Source organism: Podarcis muralis, chromosome 3 (genome assembly GCF_964188315.1).
Source record: "Podarcis muralis chromosome 3, rPodMur119.hap1.1, whole genome shotgun sequence".
In the NCBI taxonomy this organism is placed as follows: Eukaryota; Metazoa; Chordata; class Lepidosauria; order Squamata; family Lacertidae; genus Podarcis; species Podarcis muralis.
The window spans coordinates 105,944,100-105,967,651 of NC_135657.1; the positions used below are offsets into that span (position 1 = coordinate 105,944,100).

At 39.6% G+C, this 23,552-nt stretch overlaps 1 protein-coding gene across 6 annotated transcripts in view; it reads left to right on the forward strand.

The window, feature by feature from the left end:
• Positions 1–22,940, forward strand: part of TASP1 (taspase 1) — a 52,012-nt gene extending 29,072 nt beyond the window's left edge. For 5 of the 6 annotated variants that reach the window (XM_028722249.2, XM_028722252.2, XM_028722248.2 and 2 more), the window contains 4 exons: positions 5,308–5,418; positions 14,317–14,427; positions 15,035–15,108; positions 21,546–22,940. In XM_028722249.2, coding sequence (XP_028578082.1) covers positions 5,308–5,418; positions 14,317–14,427; positions 15,035–15,108; positions 21,546–21,638 — 389 coding nt within the window. In that variant the 3' untranslated portion in view covers positions 21,639–22,940. The remainder of the gene's footprint in view (positions 1–5,307; positions 5,419–14,316; positions 14,428–15,034; positions 15,109–21,545) is intronic. The other variant, XM_028722250.2, reaches the window with a different exon arrangement.
• Positions 22,941–23,552: the final 612 nt, after the last annotated feature.

Here is a 23,552-nt window from a genome sequence, read left to right on the forward strand (position 1 = left end):
TGTAGTTCTAGTAGAGGTGTTTTTTTGGGGGGGGGGTGTTAGAATGCAAGTTGTGCTTTCTTTCCACTACTGTAGTAACACCATCTCATACTCTAAATATCTTGCCTCTCTCTTGCTTCCTTTTTTTCACTCCTTACTGTCATATTGTAGAGTTTAAACTTGTCAAGACAGTGACCTGTCTTTCCCCCCTACTTCTCTATGTTGCATAAATCATAATGATCGTTATAACCCTTCTGTTAGCTCCTGACAATCAAGTAAAATAACAATTGATTAATCTAAATCATGCTACCAGAGTTTCTTCCTACCTACCAGAGTTTTTAAGCAGCATGCTTGTTCCTAATTGCATTATTCCAAAAATTATCTTTCAACAATGTTGAAATCTTTTCAAAATTGGTTTGCATGTACAGTATTATATGTATATATAGAGAGAGAGGAGGAGAGAGTTTTAACAAGAATTGTTCCTTGAAAACAGCAGGGAGAATAGGGAGATACGTGTGTGGTTTTATTTATTTATTATTTACTATTTATCATTGTGACTTAAAATGCTACGTTGAGAAACTCTTTTCAAAATACTACATAGCAAGTTTTGATATACTAATGAGTGCCACCTCTGAAGTAGTATACAATGCTGATTGTTTTTTTTTTAATAGTGTTGCATAGCAGATAACAATTTTAATGTCTTTGTGTGCAGTTCTGTTTTTGTTTAGATTCCAGAGCTGTTTTGCTATTGCGGCAAGAGTATCTAACAATAGCTCACGAGCTATTAACATGCTGCCTGACTTTCTCCCCCATAGCCTTTTGCATATGGCTTGCAGAAAGAGGGCCTGGGTTTTCATTTCTCCCTCCGTTCAATAGGAGTTGCTTTCATGTTTGAAAATTGAAAACGTGTGTGTTTCAGTGTGGTGTATGAATGTGGGTGCCCTCTGACACACCTGCTTCTAATTTCCTGACTTGAAAGGAAAGCCCATCAAAAGAAGCAGAAAACAGTTTCTGTGACATGCTGCTCTGAAACCCTTTTGCTTTACAGAAGTTCTTTGCTATGCCATCTTTATTCCATTGCTAGAGGACTCTGAGGTGCAGGGCTGGAATAATAAGTAATGTTTTACTTTATCCTATGCTGAGGTTTTTTTAAGGCTCTTGTTGTGGTTACTTTAAAGTGCAGAAATCTGCTTAGGGGGAGAGCATGGTGTAGGTGCTGGGCTTTGTGACAAGCTCAAACGAGAAACAATACATATGGTAGTAAATGGTCATGTAAACTGATAAAGCGGGTTACACGGTTAACAGTTAAACTTTGCATGTTTTCAGTGTTTCATTGTAAAATACCTGAAATACTGCCAGAACTGAATGGTGTGCCCTCTATAAATGATTTCCTGGCTTAATAATGGCAAAGCAAAAGATGTTAGATACATTTTGAGGACTACTGTAATGTACACTGTGCCTGTAAATGCTTCCTCCAACTTTGGAAGCAACTCATTATAATAAGTAAATGAGAACCAAACTCCACGTTATGCAGGAGATCCACAAGGTTTTCTTTCCTTGAAACCACACGGGGCTCCCAGTTTGACTAAAGTGGTGGCTGGGGGAGGAGGTGTTGAATGCACACACACACTCACTCACTCACTCACTCACTTACTTATCTGCTGCTTGCCCCGTGAGGGAAATACGAAATCATCTGGAGAAGTTTGAATATACCTAATAGTTACTTGTTTTCTGAAATGTACACCCTCTACCTTTTTTTTGGTCAAATTGCTGTTTAAAGCATCTTATGACAGAATAAAATTATCAAATAACAATAAAAAGTGACAAGAACAAACAAAGCTTAGAACAGCATAAAATAGTCAGATAATACAGCAGATAAAGCAGTCAAACCAGCAACAGCTAAAATAAAAAATAAAAACAGTAAAGTGGCCAATAAATCCAACAGATTAAAAAAACACAATTGTAGCATAAAATGTTCTGCATTCGTGGGACACCTCAAGTAAATAAAGTTCAGAGGCAGATAGTAGAAGAGGTGGCATTGCCCTGATCTAAGGCTGTGTGTCATGGGCTTTCCAATGATACTTTGCTGGGCTGGTGCGGCATAGATTATGTACTGAAATAATAATTTAATTTTATATCCCTATCAAAAGAGCCCAGGGCAGTGAACAACAAGCAAATACAGTCGTATCTTGGAAGTTGAACAGAATCCGTTCTGGAAGTCCGTTCGACTTCCGAAATGTTCAACTTCCAAAGTGCGGCTTCTGATTGGCTGCAGGAAGCTCCTGCATCCAATCAGAAGCCCCGCCAGACGTTCAGCTTCCGAAAGAATGTTCAAAAACCAGAACACTCACTTCTCGGTTTGTGCCATTCGGGAGCTGGAATGTTCGACTCCCAAGGCGTTCGGGAGCTGAGGTACGACTGTAAAATCATTAAAATTCAAGTACAGATCCAGACTGAGAAAGGTCTCGCCTTAAATGGCTTGCTAGCAGATTAAGGTCTTCAGTAGGTGCTGAAAAGACAACAAACGGTGCCTGTCTAAAATTGAAAAGGGAGGCATTTCCAAAGGGTAGTTGCCATGATATTAAATGCCTGATTCTTACATGGTGTGAAATGGATTTCCTGATAATATGGTATCTGTAGAAGATCCTCCCTTGCCTGCAGAGTGCAGTGACCAACTGGATTTATAAGGGGTGAGACAATCCTTCAGCTATTGACATTGCACATAGTGCACAGCAAAATTACTCATTTGCAGTGCAGAGAAATAAAATCCAAGCAAAACCTTCCATATTACTTGGAGGTAGGATGTTCAGATCAAAACAGGCATGGCAACTGCATGACATATTCGCCTGCTGAAATTCCCTCTTCTACACAACCCTTAAAGATGCAGCAGCCCTGTCCTCTTTTTCATATGGTCATCCTCTTTGAAGGTAATGCAACTTTCAGCACAATCCTAACCATTTTTTAAAAAGAAAATCCCATTATGGTATGTGTGTCTAGGATTGCAGCCTTTGCCAAACAGTCCTAACACTGGCAAGTTGACAGGCCAAATCCTGAATTCACAGGTTTTGCTGAAAGGATTGAAATGAGAGGAAATATATGGTGTAAACCAACCCAGAGCACTTGAAATCTAGAGGGGAGGAGAGGAAAGAAAGCCAGGTAAAAATAAACTGTTTTGAGCGACCTGAATACATCTCATTCAGGTACCATTCCAAAAGCATCTGATCACTTTCAAATCTGGGTAACTTCTCCTGGTGGTTTCTTGTCCTTTATATATACCTTATGGTCATATCTGGAAGGACTTCCAGAGTCTTTCTCTGGAATTGTGCAAGTCCTTCACATTGAATCCATTTTAATGGCTAGAAGTAAGTTGGAACAGTGAATTTTTGGCTGAATTTATGGGGATTAAACAATCTTGGTGTGTGTTCTCCTTTTAGCCCAGTATATTATGAGCCAAATTAACTTAAAGGCGTGTTTCTTTTCTCTGTCTTTTGTCCCTTGCCAAATAAAAATATTTTCCTAACATATTAGTGCAGTACTGTATTGAAAGTAGACAATCCAGTTCAGCAGACGCTTTGGGATACTGGTGGCGGCTCACACAACTGAATTATTCTCCATTCAAAAATGATGTCCGGGAAGTCTAGACCCTAGTTTTATGTGTGGAGAGAGAGTTCAGTTACGTGAGCACTTGGAGTCTGAAGTGGTATAGTTCAGACACAGGTTTGGTGCAATCTGAGAGCGAGGCCAGTATTTAGAGACACTCCTGTGTTGCATGTGTGATAGAAATAAGTCGTTATGCAAGGTTTATTTTGTTTTCAAAGCATAGAAGTTAGTCATAGCTCAGGTAGAGCATTTACAAGGGAGGAAGCCACAACACACATGTTTTCTGTGGCATACAGGGTTTTTTTAACCAGCTGTACATTTATGGATAGAGTGCACAAAAATGATAAGCATAAAATATATTTCTGCTCATCTGCCATCGGCTGGTAAAGTCAGAGGGTGTGTCTTTGCTGCCTGGCTGTGTTCTGGAATTCCTTGAAGTCTGCCAACAAACTTGGAGGTGAAAAGGACTGGGTGTATTACAGCTGGCAAACTCTAATGCTGAATCCAAGGTTTGCGGCTGACTAAATTTCTGGGATCCTGTCTGTTCCATTCAGTTTGAGAAACAGGTTCACCTTTACTCTGTCTGAGCCCATTGTTGCACAGTTATCCCCCACAAACACTATGTTAGTCAGCTATCATTGTTGTCACCAGCATTCATGCTGAAAAATATCTGCCACCTTGAATGAAGCCTCTGTCCTAAGAATGGCATTGGGAATAAAGTTGATTAGGAGCATCTGTGGTCTTAAAAATCACAGAAATCATAACTAAATATATTGAAATGACAAAGCAAAGGTGCTTGCTGGTGTACTTGAGTCAGACACCATTCTGGAAAATGTTCTGCCCTACTTTCATTAAAGTACAGTGGTACCTCGGGTTACAAATGCTTCGGGTTATGCGTTTTCAGGTTGTGGACCGCAGGAAACCCGGAAGTACCGGAAAGGGTTACTTCCGGGTTTCGCCACTCGTGCATGCGCATAAGTGTTAAATCGCGTCACACACAGGTGCGGCGCTGCAGGTTATGAACACTGCGGGGTACGTCCGAAACCCGAGTTTCCACTGTACAGACCTAGGGTGTAGCTTTTTAACCCTTTAAAATGGGAATAGGAGGGTTTTCCAGTTAATGGCTTTCCTGGCATCTGCTTGAGGTGAGTGAGAAGAGAAATGTTGCCTTAAACTTAGTTATACTGGATCTTAACCAACCCCCCTAACCAATCTGTGAAAATTCTGACATCAAAAGGATTTCTGTATTTCTAAAACTGGTATTTCTTTAACTGATGTACAACTATGTGCTTTCTTGAGTGTCTGTATAAATTGGACTTGACAGTTAATCGATAAAAAAAGGTCTTAACTTGAGGTTAAGGGAGGCATGGATGAGAGAAGGATTATCAAACACTTTGTACGTTGACACGAGGCCTAAATAAGTAGGCGTTTTCTTGAAAGTAAGCCTGTTGGGTTGTACTTGACACAACAGCCTTCACTGTGCTGTGGAATCCTAAGTCATTGTGAAATACGAGTTAATAAAGAATAAAATTGATGTCTTCACTTTTTAAATGTTTTCTTTTCCTTTGCATTATTTCCCTGCTTTGTTCATATGTCTTAACTTTCCAAAATCTTTCTTGGGATTTGCGCAGAGACAAGATTGCAATGATTTGCCCCCAAAATTTGTGTTTAGTGCTTTCCCCAATTGTGCAGGTATATGTTAACCATGCTTGTTAATGTTTTGTGTAGGTTGTGGGGAGCACCTTGTACGGACCTTATTGGCCAGAGAATGTTCGTGTGCTTTGCAAAATGAAGATGCTCATCAGGCTCTACTAGAAACTATGCAAAACAAGTTTATTAGTAAGTACAAGATTTGTTAGCAGATCTCTGAAGAGGCTAAGAACTGGTGTCTGTCTACTTTTCTTCTGATCCTCCCCAAAGTGACACTTGTACCAGTGTTCCACTTCACAAACTTCCTAGCGTTGCTTCAAGTGGGTATTCTTAGAATGTCCCCATGCTCCCTTAAACACCAAGAAGCCAGTGTTTCATAGTGCTGGTTATTGGCATTAATGGAGCTCACCTTCTGTGTTAGATGGAGACAGGTGTTGCTTCACATCTGCAGAGCAAGCAGTTTCACTTAAACCTTTCACTGTGCACAGGTAGTTTTTAGTAAATGTTTTATAGATCAAGTGAGGTGAGTCTTGCCAGAGGTGTAGCCATGTTATTCTGTTGTTGCAGCAAAAAACAATGAGGCTTGTGACACCAGGAAGAGTAACACATTGATTAGAGCTTTAGCTTTTGGGGACTAATACCTGTTTAATGCAATGTCTATTGGGGGCGGGGGAAGGTTGAACTTTAGAGTTCCAGAAGACTCTGTTGTTTTTGTCTTAATCCTGTTGCAGCAGAAATGGTTTTGGTATGTTAGCAGGTCTTGTTACACAAGCTGATAGTTATAGTGTGTATAACGCATACATGAAATAATTCAGAGTATAAAAGAAAGATATAAATAGGCAATATTGAGCAACATCTTGGTGGCTTTTGTGTTTCCTACTTTTTTTACTTCAATACCTTTTCTTCTGTGCTATCCTTCTGATTCTTTGATCCCACCTGCTTTGTTGTGTGGATGTTTGAAAATGAAAATGTGTAGGTGGTTGAATGTGTAAGAGGTTCTCAACAAAATCCTAAGCCCTTAATAGAAATGGAATTTTACCCAAAAGTTCTAATGGATTATGTTGAAGGGACGTGTGCATGTGTTGAAACTATGGATGGAGAATGTTTCTATGAAACCTTTTCAACCAACTTCTCGTTGACTTGAACTATTATGACTACCAGTACTACTATTTTCAATTTGGGATAGCTTGCTAAATATGGGCAACTTTTGCTGTTGAAAGTTTGCCATTAGTTTTTAGGCAAGAAAAGCCCTTTCAAGAATTGACCGAATGAGGATTAGTGAGTAGATTTCTTGTCATAGTAGCAGCGTTTGAATTAGAATGATCTTGTTTTGGCTTGGCTCTCATTATTCCTGGAAATATGTGTTTATTTATGATTAAAAGGACATTAATTCTCTTGTTTTATGTGAGGGCTCCTAAAAAAGCTGCCTTCTTTGCAAAATCTAAGATAGTCCTAACCTCTAGTTTATCTTCTGTCACATTAGTCACCAAAACAAACAATGGAAAAGTGAATGGCTCTTTAACTTGATTAAGACCTTGATGTAATTTTAACAACATCCTGAATAGTTTCCCTCCCCAGTAACTACTTCACAAAACACTACTGTATTTTTATAAGAATGTTTATGAAAGGGATGTTTAGAGCCTTTTAAAGTACAACACATGCCTTTCTGTGCTGATAACCTTGTGTGAAGGTGGGGGGAGCCCTACTGTGTTTTAGCTGAAATGTTGAAAGGGAACTTTTTAGAGACAGAATATTTCAGTGTTGGGTCCAAAGAATCCTGAAACCCCAGCATATGGTTTGCTAAACGCTGCCGTTTCTCGGAATCGGCACAGCTAACTTTTTGCAAAAGTACACCTAAGAGGTTATGCAAAAATACTGGGCATATGCTGAATAGCTCTTTTCTTAAAAACTTTCCTGCTGTTGATTTTAAATGATACAAAAGTTTGCTTGAGGTGTAATGTATGATGCAGGTTTTCCCTCTCCTATGAAATAACTGTGAATAAAATAGGCTAATAGCCTTCTTATGACAGTATGACTTGTTCTCAACTTATTATTTTTTTTATAGAAAAGTAGCATGCTTTATGGTAACATTAAAACGTCTACTATAACAGTACAGATCTTTAGAGAAATAATAGCTCGGCAAGAAATAACTGAAAAGGATAGTCAGAACTGAAAATATTGGCCTCAAGGGCAGCTGAATACAGCTTTTTCCCACCACACTGATGCTCCTTCTCCCCCCAACTTTTTTTTTCATAGTTCAGATATCCACAGAGGCTTGGGAATATTTCTTCCCACTTAGGAATACCTGACTTAAACATCTGGATTTTTTTTTATATATATATAAAATAGGTGATGGGCAGAATTAGTGGCAGATGGTCTTTTGTCATCTGATATTTATAGCAAGCAGTAGAATACCTGGTTTATTTTTTTTATACAGTTAGTTTAATGAAGATGTAGGATGATGTACACAGTGGTCTGATGCAGAGTGGAAATGGTATTCTGTATACATAAGCATATTTCATAAAGAACAGTGGATTTTATAACTCGTCTAGTCCTTTCAAATTCAGCCAAGTTTGTGGAATGCAGCTTGTGGAATGTTTATCCTGTTTTGCAGGCAGGCAGATTGGGAAGCTAACAATGGAAATATGTGTAGAATTGCATGTAAACTACTTTTAAACCTTTGGAAACCTGATAGTGGTGTTTTTTCATGTGTGTTTTTTAATGCCTGCATTGTTTTGCAAAGGGAGTATTTATTTGAATCTTCTCCTTGCAGTTTCATCATTTTGTGGTGGCTGCTTCTGTGGCCAAAAAAGGGTGCCCCACCCCCAGAATGAAACAGCTGTCTTGCTGTCCCCATGGTATCATCATTCATCAGGCATAGACAGATGGGAGCATTCTAAATAGTCCTTTACCTTCAGATATACTTTTTTTTAACCAAGAGAAGGAAGGAGGTCCTATCAGCTGCTAGCTGATTGTTGATGCCCCACCCTGTAATTCTGTGTGGGGAGAATCCAATTGCCCTAGAGAAGCGTTGAGGAGAGCAACAGACCTATCAAAGGTCCATATAGTTTTTGGGTAGCAGCCTTTCCTTTTGGCTGATGACGTCTAGCCAGGACACCCTCTCACAGAACTACAGTTCCCAGCACTTTTAAGCTACAGTTCCTACAGTTCTTTGGGTGAAGCTACAAATGTTAAAGTGGTAGAAGATTGCTTTAACTATATGGTGTGGGTGTTAGTCTAGGTCTGTCAATCAAAAACCTTCTTACTGGCTTTCTCTGCTGTCCTGAAGTGCTCACCCTGTTTCCTTTGTTGTACCACCTCCTTGATGATATAAAAAAGGGGGAAATGTTAACCAGTGGCAGGGAAAGGTATTATTATTTCTGTGCAGGACACCTAATGAACAGTAGCTAACAAGTGAGTTTGTTTTTGTTGAAGAAAATGCTTTCATTTCTTCAATATACTCTGAAAGTACAAAATGATTTTAAATTGTAAATATGGAACTTCAGGCATACTGAAACATGCATGCAGAACCAAGCATCCTTTCCAACATTATCATGGGCACGCAAGCGAATTGTTTTTTAAAAGGAAAATGGAAATTCTTTCATCATTTTTCTCCATGAAACTCATTAGCTAGCTTGAAGCCTTTTGATTATGGAACTTTAGAACCCTATAAAGTCTCGTTTTAAAAGTACACTTTGTTTTCAGTTCTGACCTAGAAACAGTAACACATGCATTCACATCATTAACATGGAAAGGGAAAACCTTTGAGTGGAGACCTGGCTGTTCCAGCCCCCACCTTGCCAAAGCGTACTGTTAAGTAGGTCTCAAAACCCGCTGAAAGCTTCCCTGCTGTACCCCATTGCTTGTTGCCATGCAAGCGGAGCCAAAGGTCTATTGAATTTTTGGATTGTTTCCATCTAACGTGGTTTAAAAGCTGTTCTAAAAAACAAACAAAACAAAACCTTGCAATCTGATTGGTACCAAAGAATTATTGGCATGATCATCTGTCTCCCTTGAGCATATGCCATCTAAACAGTGCGTTGTCCCAGCTAAATATTGCTGTTGCATAAAGGCAATATTTTTGTGTGATACTTGATAACATTTAGCCAACTGTTTTTCTTTAAAAGAAAGTATTTGTGTACACAGTTCTGTAGGATGAAAACTAAACCGGTGATCCGTATAAATTTATTAGACTTACTTTTGGCATTTGTTGCATTACAGACACTGTAGAGGCTGTCGAAAACATTTTCGAACAGTTTCTAGCACAAATGCTGCTTTGCAGATGTTATATTTGCACCTGTGCACATACAATATAACATATAGCCTTTAAGACTGACAACAGACACTGCAGAGAAGAAAAACACTTTTTCTTACTTACCCAATTTAATATTGCAGTATGTTGATCCACATTCATGCTTCATAAAGTTATGACAGAAAACTCAATTTGTATGTGAATACAGGTGTCTCCCCACTTATGCAGGGGTTACATTCCCAGGTACCGCTTGTATATGTTAGATAGTGGGGAACACCATCTAAAAAGCCTGTAAACACCTTCTAAAAGCCTGGAACCTCTTGGGAAAAAAACCCCTTTAAAAAGCAGCAGCACTTACCAGACTGGCGTGAATGGAGGCTCTCAATCTTCCTCATCGCTGGAGAGGACAATATGGAAACAACGGCAAGGAGGGTGGGGTAGACCGGTACCCTGAAGGGCCTGGCTCTGATTCAGAGGTAGACTTCAGAGTGCTTGGCTGTGGGTCATTTCTGCAGTTTCCCTGCTCTTTTTGGGCCATTTTTGCCGTTTTTGTGCCTTTTTACAGTTTAAATCGTTTGCTTTATTTCCCAGCACTGTGTATATAGGTGGTCACACATGAGTCAAACTGTGCGTAAGTGAGAAGATGCCTGTATTTATCTGTGTGTCAGAATAATAAAACTAAATGGGATGACATGCAGTCTGTTCTTGATGGTAGATACCAAGGAGTCAAATAGTACAATAAATTAACTGGTTTTATGTGTGCACTGATTGATACATGTAGACCAGCATCAAACCTAAGAATTCATTTTCTGTTAATATGAAGCGGAAACTAATCAGGTGAAACAAAATTCTGATCTTGTTTGACAGCTGTGCTGATCCATGGGGGGGGGGGCGCGTTATTTTGGCTGTTGTCCTTTGGAGCTCCTTTAGGACTTGGAGATGCCATTAGGACTACCGGTTTGTTTTGCTTTTTTGCCGTCAATTTTCTACCCTTCTTTTTGGCTCAAATGAGTCATCAAGAGATGTTGCATCTTTTTGAACCTTTGGGCACATCAGAAATTTTGAGAATGCTGTGGGCATCAGCATCTCTTGGTTCTCTTCCTCCTCTTCCAGGTTATTCCTCCTGTCACCAGACCAAAAGAATACACAGATGATTTGCAGTTACAAAAAGCAACAGTGGTACTGGCCTATCTCTTCAGCAGCATTAGCTGCTATTATGAAAAGTGTACAGAAAGTAAAAACTCTTGCCCTTCCATGTTTATGGGTTTTCTTTTTGGATCAGAGCCTAGATCTACTGCCTCCCTTCCTCCAGAAAACAATGTAATCTTCTCAATAAAAGTTTAGAGTTGGGTCCCCCCCCCCCAACACAAATCTGCGTAACATTTCCCCTCTGACCACCCTGTTGATGCAAATCGTGGTTGCTGTTTACTATGTGTGTGTATTTTTGAGTAAATCTTTATTTATGAACAGGCTTAGATGTTACTATGCAGCTTGAAATGTAGTAGAAATATTTATATTTCAAACTTCAAAGTCTCAGAATACTGCTAGTAAAAACTTCAGTGATTTCGAAAAATGGAGTGACAAGTATTCTTGAACTGCTGTTCACTTTCCGCATAGTACTATGCTACTTCTTTTACTTTATGGTCCTGGCTACAAGACCTTCCTAGTCACAGTTTATATTAGCAAATACCCAAATTCAGAAAGTGTCCAAGATGTTTCACAAATGGATTTTACTTTATTGACACCCCCTTTCCTTTCCAGGAAAGAGATTGTGCATTTTCATCGTCTCAAGTAATTTAATATGCGTGTAGGCACACATCACGTGGTACATGTTTTCCCCTTACACAGTAAAGATGCTTTGGTATGAAAATGACATGTTGCAAAGTTTCCTTTATTGCACTAGAATAAGTAAGAATGAGGTTAGGACCCAGGAATTTCTTTATTGAATATGAGCCTAATAAAATTCACGTAGTAATTAACGTTACTCAGCTATGTTAGTTATTAAATAGTTACGGTGGGGAAATGTTGCTTTTAAAAAAGAATTGGGAATAACATGTTGAAAATTCATTGCAGCCTAGAGCATAAACAAAGGACTAGTAACATGATAGATGGCAAAGAGCATGATAGCTTGGTTATGTTATCCATTTATATGTCGGAATTGTTAATTAACGTTAAAAATTGTATTTGAAGTCTTCTTGTTTTTAGTATTTAAAGCTTTCCCCAACCTGATGCCCTCCAGACTTTGCTGGACTACAATATCCATCCATTTTGACCAATGTTCATGCTGGGGCAGATGGGCATTATTCAAAAATACGTTTTTGAAGGTGGGCGGAAGCTGCAATCTGTTTAGATAAATTTAAATCTTCAGAAATCCAGAATGAAGGGAAAGCCCATGAGCAGGCTGCTGCGGCCCTTCTCGAAATTGTTGTAACCAGAGTAAGTTCCCTCTTTGCCTTTTGAGGAGGGATGGGCAGGCATATTGATTCATAAAGCAGGCCATAAAAAAATTGTGCAAGTCACCTTCCTTGAAAAAGTCAGACATGCCTGGATAGTTCAGTTGTGGTTCTGATAACACCAAGGTTGCAGGTTCAGTCCCCGTATGGGACAGATATACAGATGATCCTCAGGATCACTTGGTTGTTCTAGCTAGAGGCTTGAAGTTTAAAATCTCTCATTCCTCCCGCATGGTGAAGAGATTGGCTTCAGTACAAGCACTGTTGCCCATGCAAATAGCAGAGGTTGGGGGGCTGCTCCAGATTAGAGTTGTAGCAGGGAGCAAAATGTTAATGCCCACCACCAAGTGCTTGCACTCCCAGGCTAACCATATGACACTCTCTTGTAGTGTGGCCCTAAGTTTTCACTTTTTTGGTGTGGTGTAAAGCAATCTTTCCATGAGCGGAAGGACATCTGTTGATAGTGGTCCATAAAGCAAGTAAAGTTAGTTGCACTTAAAGTCCCATAGAAATCAGTGAGACAAGCTAGTTAAACAACTTGATTGGGCTGCCACCTAGATTGATGTTTCTAGCCTCACCCCACCCCACAAAAAATTATGGTGTTAATATTTAGATTGCTCAGGATGTTACTTGACTAATTGCTAATTGATTTGTGGAATCTCAGGAACTTTTCTGCTAGAGTGTGACAGTCTGTGGAATGGAGACCACAATCCTTGAGCACTTCCTTTGGGATGGGTGTAGAGACTGAACTCTGTTTCAGGCAGTGCTGCTGCTCAAGGCCTCTTGGCCTCCAGTAGCTTTTGCACAGGATCCACATTCAGTGTTTTGTACCATCTTTGTGCAAAGTACTCAAAGACCTTATGATAAAAGAACACATCTTTGTCTGAGGTTAAAAAAAATTGTCAAAAACGTACGTTTTTCTCAAGTAAAAATAAATGAAATGGTTGTCTTTCACTGTTGTTGCTCGATATTTAGGGCAATAAACATTTAGCAAATGTGTGATCAAAGACTTTTTGGCCTTAACTAACTTGTTACATTTGCATTTAATCTTGTGGCTTAAGATGTTTAGGTCATATTTAAACCATAAAATACTTTCCACGTTCTGAAAGCGTATGACATTAATTTCAAGTCACACAAAAGGGGAATGCAAAAGTTTTATTTGGCTAATTTAAAAATAATTACAGCTTCTGGTATAGCACCTTTTTTCAAAAAAGCATGTTTTGAATTTGAAAGGAAACATTTGTCAGACAGTTGTTTTCTGCTCTCTTGCCAACGTTTCTGACGGGCTTCTCAGCACGGAAAGCACAGGATGCAAACAGCACTGACTTTGGCCAGCTTTCTTTAGTAGTGGGTACTGCAACTCGTAGAAGTCCCAGTATTTTAGGAACTGCTGTTTATTGTCACTTCAGTGGTAGCGTGCTTATTCTTCTTTGAAAACACAAGAAAAGAATGTTTCAAAATGCTTTGAAGAGTGGCTGAAATGCTTCAATCTGAGTGAGTGATCCATGCCTCTGCTAGTATGGGATGGGATTCTGTAGGGAGCCCCTGGGCCTAATTTTGTCATCTAGGCCACTCCTCTGTCTGAGGCCATACCCACCAATGGCCCTGCTCCATGGCCCTAGGGCAACCCACTCAGATGGCTGGAATGTGTATTTGAACTGCGTTACTGCCTGTTGCTTGCCTGCGTGGAGAGACCTCTAACTTCTCTATGGCTCGAATGTGCTATATAGTACTCCTTGGTGTACAGAGGTTAAGAATCTCCACCCCCTTTTTGTCTCTGGCTTCGCCCACCACTTGCCCGCAGCCTCCAGAAGTTTGCCCAGGAGGAAATGTAACCTTTGAGCTGGAAAAGATTCCCCACCTCTGCTATAGGGCCTAATTGGATCCTTCCTCTCTTTCCTATATGGTTTCAGGGTATACCGGAACACAAACAAGCTCTTAACTTTGCACGTGTACTGAGTAACCTGCACTGCACAACCTTGGACAGGAGTGAGGTGGTTGATTCTACATATGGGAGACACATGTTGGCCTCTTGGGGAAGATAATGACCACATACATTAGCATGCGCCTTGCAGTAAACGCTCCTGGTTGAACATGAATTGTATCTTTTATCATTTCCTCTAATGAGAAATGTAATGGGCCTAATTTGATGTGAAGGACAGAGAAATGGGACCACCAGCAGACAAGGGAGTTTTTTTTTTGCATACACAAGTGATTCCTCAGATATGCAGAAAAATGCTACTTGTTTTAAAACATATGGAGGCAAACGCCAGAAAAATTCTGAAGTTCTGGAATTGAGGACATTAATGTAATTCGTACTATATAGTGCGCTTAAAAAAAAATCTGTTTTCATGGTTCTCTCCCCCCCAAATTTCTACCCAGGTTCACCTTTTCTAGCCAATGAGGATGGTGTTCTCGGAGGTGTGATAGTTCTTCGATCTTGTCGGTGTTCTGCAGAGTCGAACTCTCCACAGGATAAGCAGTCTCTGCTAGGTAAGTGTGCAAAGAAAGCCCTACTGAATATCTTATTTTTAAGTTCTTTAATTTAGATCTATTACATTAACTACAGCTTGTGAGAGCTGGGGAAAAATGAATGGATGCCAACAAATTACAACTCATATCAATTAGTTATAGCCCATAAAGCTGTCTAAATGTCAGAATTTTACTATTGGCTGTTTCCAGTTTTGTTCCTCCATTTGCGGAAGACTTCTTGTTCCATGAAAGGTTTCCATGAGTGAAAGCAGGAAGAAAGCAGTTTTTGCCAATTATACTTTTCTTACTCTGCCCCCTCCCTGCCTCGTGCTACCTTACATTCTGTTTTCAAGTGTTCCCTGAGCCCCTGCAATGGAATGTGACTGAGAGAGTGCAGGGTGCTGAAGGAGAAATTGGTAAAAATTGCCTCTTCTATTCACCAAAGACTATGGGGGATAGTATGTGGCTAGGTTCTTCTACTATGCTCTCCTGAAGGGAAGACATGGATAATCCTAGCTATCTGCCTATAATTTAGCATGATTTCTCTTGCCATCTGTGAGCATGGCTCTACATGGGCTTTCTTTTACACTTAAGAAGTAAAGCATTACTGTTGTGTTTAAACCCATAGTAGAGTTCCTGTGGAGTCATACAACAGAGAGCATGTGTGTCGGGTATATGTCAGCACAGGATGGCAAAGCTAAGGTAAGTCACAAATAATACTTAGCACATGGGTAGGCAAAATAAGGCCCGGGGGCCGGATCTGGCCCAATTGCCTTCTAAATCCGGCCCGTGGACGGTCCGCGGAATCAGCGTGTTTTTACAGGAGTAGAATGTGTCCTTTTATTTAAAATGCATCTCTGGGTTATTTGTGGGGCATAGGAATTCGTTCATTTTCCCCCCTTCAAAATATAGTCCAGCCCTCCACAAGGTCTGAGGGACAGTGAACTGGCCCCCTGCTGAAAAAGTTTGCTGACCCCTGACTTAGTGTGTAAAAAATTGTGGTTATCTTAGGGTGTGTTTTCTCCCTATCCTTTTCTTGTACCAAAACAAAAATAAAGGATGCTGAAGGGTTGTAAATTTCCTGGTTGAATTTGGATTCTGTCTTTCCGTGTCCATACCAAGCCTTGGCCCAGTTCAGATATCATGGCTATGCTATTTGTTCAATGATCACAGGTGCTTATTTGTGCTTATGCACCATCCCCTTTTCCTAAGTTGCTCATACCATAGGCCACAGGGTGCTCCCAATTACCAAATTATGCTTGGCCGTGATGTCTTGAGTGGGCTTCTTTCTGGCATAGCATATCTGAAATAGTGCCTTTAAGCAGTAGAGAATGAATAGTGTTCTTCAGCAAATCCACTTAAAAAAAATTGGCAAGAGCATTTCCTTTTGCTCCTGCTGCTTGGTCAAGTTGAAAGTTGCATCCAGATCTTTGACCTCTAAATACTTTTGGGATCAGAGTTATGGAATAAAGCAAAAGTAGATGCACTGGTGAAGTGAAACTAATGTAAATAAGTTTCAGTGGCTTGTAAGAAGATGGAAGTGGTGGGTGGAAAGTTAAGCCTGCCTCTGAGAAAGCTAAGGAACAATAAGCCTGTCCATTGAATGGTCTAGAACAAGCAACACAACTATGTCTGGGTTTCTTTTTAATCAGGTGTTTTGCAGGGAGGAAGTAAAATTAAAGAGACAGGTTTTCCTTTCAAGCTTTTATTTTAACTAGTCATATTGCAAACCAAACTAGTACTGTTCAGTTGCTGATTTAGCCATATATAAATAGTTTATGGCATTGTACAAAAAATACAATAAAAATATTCCTTATCAAAAGGAATCTGCCACTTTGATGCTTTGCTCTTCTGGACTTGTGTTATGACGCTTGACATAGATTCAGAAAAAGAAGACATGTCAATCCTTCAGCTTGCACTCTGCGCCCTTGTTCCTTATGACACCTCACAGTATCCAGTTTCCTGCATCCAAATGTCTTTATGCTAAGAAAAATGGTTTATCTCCCTAATTCCCAGAGAGAGTATTTTGGGAGAGAGGAGTGCTACTGCTACTACTGCTGTATTGCTAGGCAAGTTCAATGTTAGATTAGAAGTACTATAATCCTAAACTTTATGTAGTACTAGGTAGTATGTGGCTTGAAGACAGCCTATGAGGCATTGATGCTAACAAGGCTAATAGTTCAGTTTGCCCAGAGATCTTTTCCTACTTGCAGAACCTCCATTGGACATCTGGTGTGCATTGTTATCATACTGCTGGCAAATTCTCCAGCTGGCAATTTTGATTGGGCTGACAGACACAGCTGCTCTTCTTGGTTCACTTTTAAATTATGCTTGTGACCTTCCTTTAGGAGAGTTAATCCTTCTCTTTCTTTTGAGCCTATGGCTGCAAATGTTTTCCAGAAAGTAAACCGCAAATGTCATGACCACTTAACTGCTAATGCTTAAGAAACCAACTGCTCTTGTAAAAGATGGATTTCTGTGTTCTTGGGAGTTGAGACAAACTTAAAGATGGCATGTAGAGCTAAGAGAGTGCTTTTTTCTGTATAGAACAAGGTGCTGGTACTCATATATTGATAAAAGTGCTGTGTGTGCCAGCAGAAAATAGATGCTAAGCATGAGGAAAAAAGAAGAGCTGGTACCTTAAAATAATATTTGGTGTTTGCTAAAATACTGTTCTTTTCTATATGTTGCCTGCTTAGTATGCAATGCCTTTGGCATTAGATGTAGTGCATCTGAAAGAAGCTCTAGGAACTTCTGTTTTTAAGAAAATAGGCAACAGATTGTGCTACAAGATCTTGTTGATGGATTTCCCTTTTATTTGGAGGTTTGCCTTCAAGAATAGCACTTGCCATCATGAGGTGTTTTTCCATGGGCCTGCGCGCTCTCTCTCTCTCTCTCTCTCTCTCTCTCTCTCTCTCTCTCTCTTTTGACCAACCACCTAACAATAGAAGCAGCAGACCCAACAGTTTGTCCATTGGCTGCGGTTCCTTTTTGGGTTGGCTTAATAGAAGTAGACAGCAAGAGCAGCCTGGTTGTAAATGGCTAATGATCAAGGTTTCGATTAAAAAATAGTAGCTCTCTGAGCTTGTAACCACTCTCTTTTCCAGCAACTGTATTTAGTCTGTCTTAAAATACACTTTTGAGGAGGAAGATGGGAAATGGTTGGTTGGGAGGAAGCAACCCATTTGCCTGTGGAAATGTTATTTTGGGCTACAGTTCAGTACAGCTCGCTTTCGTGCCATTTCTGTCCTTCGGGGCAACGCTTCCTAAAATTAGCGCTGTGTTTCTTTGAAAACAGCATTGAAATAGGCATTTGGAGAAGTCTGATTCAGATCTTCTTGGAGATTATAGAGAGGCATAAGTGAGTGCCTGAGGGAAGCGTTCGTGGTGCAGTTTCCCTGTGGGTTCATGTATGGGTGGTAGGAAGGCAAGTGCTTATTATTGTGGGGTGGGCTCTTGTTCCTTTTGTTAAATGCTCTACGCGGTTGCCAATAGCAGAAATGCAATCCCTCGCTGTACTTTTTTGTGTGCTTGATGGTGGACCTCACTCAGCTTCACCTAAGCTTTAACACAGGGGTCAGCAAACTTTTTCAGCAGGAGGCTGGTCTACTGTCCCTCAGACCTTGTGGGGGGCCGGACTATATTGGGGGGGTGAACGAATTCCTATGCCCCACAAATAGCCCAGAGACCTACATTGGCTCCCAGTATGTTTCCGAGCACAATTCAAAGTGTTGGTGCTGACCTTTAAAGCCCTAAACGGCCTCAGTCCAGTATATCTGAAGGAGCGTCTTCACCCCCATCGTTCTACACGGACACTGAGGTCCTATATTTTATTGCCAAATATACATTTCCCCCTCCCCCATTTTCTAATAATGGTAGATTTAAATTTTGGTCCAAATGAAAATAAAAGCCAAACTCATAAACAAAAATCTGTATGCTGCAGTGTTTTCAATGGATGTTGGTGTGACGACCCCTGCCCGTCCTCCAAAAGGATTTTGCACCTTCAAAACAAGTATTTCATATCATTAACCAATTCAATGAGCAGCTGTAGTATGCATTCAGAAGCCAGATGTGGGCGGAATTCCCACATCTGTCAGGGCCCCAGTTCAGGGCCCCAGTAGTGTTTTGTTGCCACCTCTCAGCAAATAGTAATTGCCAGTTTTCAGAATGAAGCCTTGCATCGTCTCCTGGTTCCCTTCCCTTGATGGCTGCAATTAAGTGTATTAAGGGCTGAAGCCACTGTATGTACACATGGCGGTTAAACGGGTGAAGGCTGGGATATCATTTAATACTGGTACTTCGTTTAATACCCCTTTCTCTGGCTGTGCAAGGAGGAGAGGAGACTGTGAGTGTGTTGCGCAAGCAGGTGTCTGTGTGCAAATGGGATACAACCGTTATTCCTGCTTAGGATTGAGACTGCTAACTGGGCAAAATCATACTTTTCACAACTGTTAGTAATGCCATTCTTTTCGCTGTGATAGCTTAAGCTTCTTCAAATGCAAGCCTTAAAGTTCATATATGTGCATTTTCCTCAGTGGACTTCTTAAGATGCTTTTTTTAAAAAAAAAAATCCATCCTTATTTTTTTTGTATTTTTATGTGTTTTGTGAAATATGTCAATGTGATTCATTTTTTATCTCTACAATATAAGAAAGTATAATCTATTCTCTGTCCTGAGAGCTCTGTGCCAGCTCTCAGCAACATACTGGCATTAGTTTATACAAGAATGTTTTGTTCTTGTGCTATAAATATATAACTGAAGCCCAGTGCCTGTGTGTAGTAAACAAACGTAAGTGAATGTACATAATGGGGGTCTGCATTTCTGCCATATGGCAGCAGAACTGCTGAAATATGCATGTACCACTGTGTAATGTGTTCATGCAGTATTCCTTTCTTATAGCTTGCTTTCTGTATGAACATATTGTTTCAAACTATTTATGGTGTCCATAAATTAGCTAATACTCATTTATGAAAAACTTCATTGTCTAAAAATTAAAAGGTTCCTATGTCCTTTTGTGTGTTTTGGGGGGGGGGGGAGACATGTGTTCCTTTGATTTCAAGATTTGGAATACACCCTGTGACCCAGTTATACTGTTAAAATGATCGTGACTGCCTTGAGACATACCGCTGACTTGTTTTATTGTAGCTTTAAAGCAAGCAAAATGGATTTTTCATTTCAACACTTCCCCTTGCAATTCTATCAGATTATATTTCTATGCCGCTTTTCATTCACATGAATCACAAAGCTGCTTACAAGCAATAAATAACAGTAACATAATAGAACATCACAAATGCAACACAAATCATACAGAATGGTTAACAAATCATCAGTAAAACAGTTAACAATCTATAAAACAATATTTAAAAAAACTAAAAAAAGAGAGAAAAATTACAGCAAAAGTCATATTGTAGGATTCAGAAAGTACTACAGCATTCGTAATCTATAAAACAACATTAACAAAATAGCAACCAAAAAATAAACTAAGCACTGTTGAATTCATATAGGCACTTTCCACACCTCCATGACTCACAATCTTTCACTCGATTCAGTCCGTTAAAAGACACATACACACGATGCCCGTGGCAGCAACTCTAACCACGTTAAGAGTGGAAGTAGGCTGCGTGATTAGCTAGGGATCTGTTGAGGAGAATATTTGCTGAGCACAGACCTGTCTTCAGTTCAGCAGACTTTTCTTGAAGGCAGAGCCAAACCTGTGTAACGTAGTAATCAATCCAGACCTATTTCTGGGACCTCTTCCCTGGTATATAATTTGTATCTCTGATTATCTGGAGTGACTTTCCTTCTTACTCACCCATTAGCAGACCATAAATCTAAAGCCCATTGATGTATTTTATGCCCATATTTTCACCTCTCTCCAAGTCCCCTGTTTTCAGCACAGTGGAAGCCAGAAAAATGCTACTGAAAAAACCTGCAGTTTTCCAGGAACTGAGTAATATATTCTCCAAATGTTCATTGTGTTGAGACATTGTTAGAATCCTTTCCAACATTAAGTGGAATGTCTGGTTGTAAAGGTTGGTCTATGCCAGGGGTAACCAAGATGGTCTCCTCTAGATGTTGGATCCCATCAATTCCATTCAGCATGGCCAGTGGTTAGGGATAATGGGTGTTGACATCACAATGGCTGCCACTTGTATACAGTGTTAGGTGGACAGTTTGATATATGCCAGCAACTCTTAGAACTCACAACAAGCCTTCTCAAAAAACCGTCTTGATTCATTCATGAGTGCATTCATAGGAAGACATCCCATGAAACATTAGCACTGAATCATCCATTTAACGAAATATTCCCTTTGTGCAAAAGTATATATTAGTAATGCACTATTGCTGATATCCCACCTCCTGAACCTTCATGTTTGCTGATTTTTAACCAAAAGCATCCTAGTCTGTGTGCGAGAAGAGGGATCAAGTTGTTTAGTACTTCGCATAAGTGTATCATAACATGAAAGAAAAGTGAAAGAAAAGGGTGACTGACTGTTGTGCTAAAATAGCAAAGCACAGTTAGCATATTAAAGTATATTTAATAAACTTATTCCCATGGTGCTTGTGCACATCTGTGTATGCACACAACACACACACACACACACACACACACACACACACACACACACACGTATTGTGCCATTGTAATGATGAGTGTTAAAATAGGATTATATTTTTCTAGTACAAATTAAGCATTTACTAAAGCATAAATCAGTTTATGTACCTTATTTAATAATCACGTATCTTGGACATGTTATTTTTCGGTTACAGTGGTACATTCAGGTTACAAACTTAATTCATTCCGGAGGTCCGTTCTTAACCCAAAACCGTTCTTAACCTGAGGCGCACTTTCGCTAATGGGTCCTCCCGCTGCCACCACGCGATTTCCGTTCTCATCCTGGGGCAAAGTTTGCAACCCGGAACAAATACTTCCGGGTTAGTGGAGTTCGTAACCCGAAGCGTTTATAACCCAAAGTATTTGTAACCCAAGGTACCACTGTATCTGAGGCTTCATGTTAATGAATGATAATTTTGTTATCTATTTTTGTTTTGTCTTTTGTCTAGTGGCTTCTTAAAATCTACCTGAAGTCTCACCAATTTCTCTCTTGTTTCCTGATTTCTCACCAATTTCTCTGCAGACCCACATTTCAAGACTTCCCCCTGGAGCTGTGGCAGGGCAGTCAGTGGCAATTGAAGGAGGAGTCTGTCGGCTGGAGAGCTCAGCAAGCTGAACCACTCCTTGTCTGGTCAGCAAGCAGAGCACAAATCCATTATGTATATTAAGCTCCTTGGTGTTTTAACAGATGTTGAGGATTTTACTCTCATTTTATACTCCTTATTGCAACCACGTGCACCCTAACTTGAAACAAGTGCTGCTGTAGCTTTATATTCTTTGTTTGAATGTATATGAGAATTTGTCTCCCAGTGGAATAGAAACTCTCTTCCCAGTTGTGCAAATGAAAATAACGTATGGATAATTTAATGTTACGAAACATTTTTATGTGTTAATTGGTTAGCCTATAAGAAAATAATGCCCTAAAATTCCAAGGGGAAATGGTTAAAAATTGTGCGGTAGTAGCAAATGTTGTTGTTTCACATTGTGAAGCTAGAGGCTTTTGAGCTACTTGGAATACAGAAGTGACCAAATGCTCTTTACATTATTTAATAGTTTCAGTGGGTCCAGTGGTATCTTAAACATGTTCTTTTCGCATATAATATATATAAACAGTGATTGGTTTCAGAGAAACAATTTGGAGGTGACTATGGCCTGACTTTTTGTTCTTCCCTATTCAGTTGATGGTACTTTTTTGGCTTAAGTATTGCATACTTCAAGCTGTTATATGTTATGAAAGGCTCTGTAAAGATAACGTACAGTCATGAAGTCGTTACTTTGTGTATAATGGAATATTGGAATGTAAATAAGAACAAAGTTTATTGGAAGAGTCAATATTATTCTTTGGTTTAAATATATTTTTAAGAGAATGGTGTAGAAATAAACATGATATTACTGGATAAATAATGTAAAGTGTATTAAATTGATGATGAAGAGGACCCTAATTCTACCTTTCTTCGTCAGTTCTTTAAATTCCAAATTTGTAGTAAAGGTATATAAATGTCTGCAATTATATTTACATGTTATGAATATAGAGTTACAAGTGGCCTTTTGAAGAATTTATACAGCCAAAATTCATGATATTGCATCATTTTATATACTTGATTCTTAGATATGAGTTCATTTTTCTTATTGTTTCAGGATCTTCAGCTGTTTAATTGTTTGCATGTTTACAGGGATGTAATGGCTATAGAACAATCTTATTGAGTACTTGATGAGCTGTCAAAATAGACTAAGGGAATTTTATTGGAGATTTTTTATATTGTGTTGAAAGATGTTATATGCAGCCTTTAGAAATAATTGCTTGGTATCATCCAACATATTCTTAATCCCACAACCAACTTTCCTTGGCAAATTGATGTGCCATCACTGTTTAACTTCACAAATGAAAGGAAACATTATTAAAAACTGATTTTAATCAGGTTCATTCTATTTCTTCAAATCAGGGCTGTGTTACAGTGATAATTGGTGGCTTTTGTGTTGGTCACTGGGGCCTGATGAAAGGAGAAGTGGAACGCCATTTAAAAATAATGCACTATAAAAAATGAAATTCAAAGTGAGCAGCCTGCCTAAGGTGCAAGGAGAGGGAATGATAGTCAGGTTTCAGCCTGGAACCAAATTGCATAGACCATGAAAAGCAAATGTTTGGGAAGCTCACCCTGCAGCAGAGGGGTAGGTGGAACCCACATTCTTGTTTGCAGGTCAAAATTTTTACCCCCAACTTTCCTGCTTATAGACAAAGGAAGCACAATCTGTTTCTCACTCATGATTCCAGATACTATTTATTCATAGTAGTCAGATGCCCGGCAGCAGAGATCACAAATTGGTCACATCAAACCTGTGAAAAAAGGGAATTGGTTCCATTGTTAAACTTTTTAATACACAAAGCACCGTTTTTTGTTCATTCTTGCGATAACCTCATGAGACTCCCATATGGATGGGAGATAGGAAACTACTGCTTGCTTCCCTCCATTGTAAGAATTGTCAGTTTACCCATTGCTCTCTGTTCTTCAGCCAGCTACCAACCCGCACA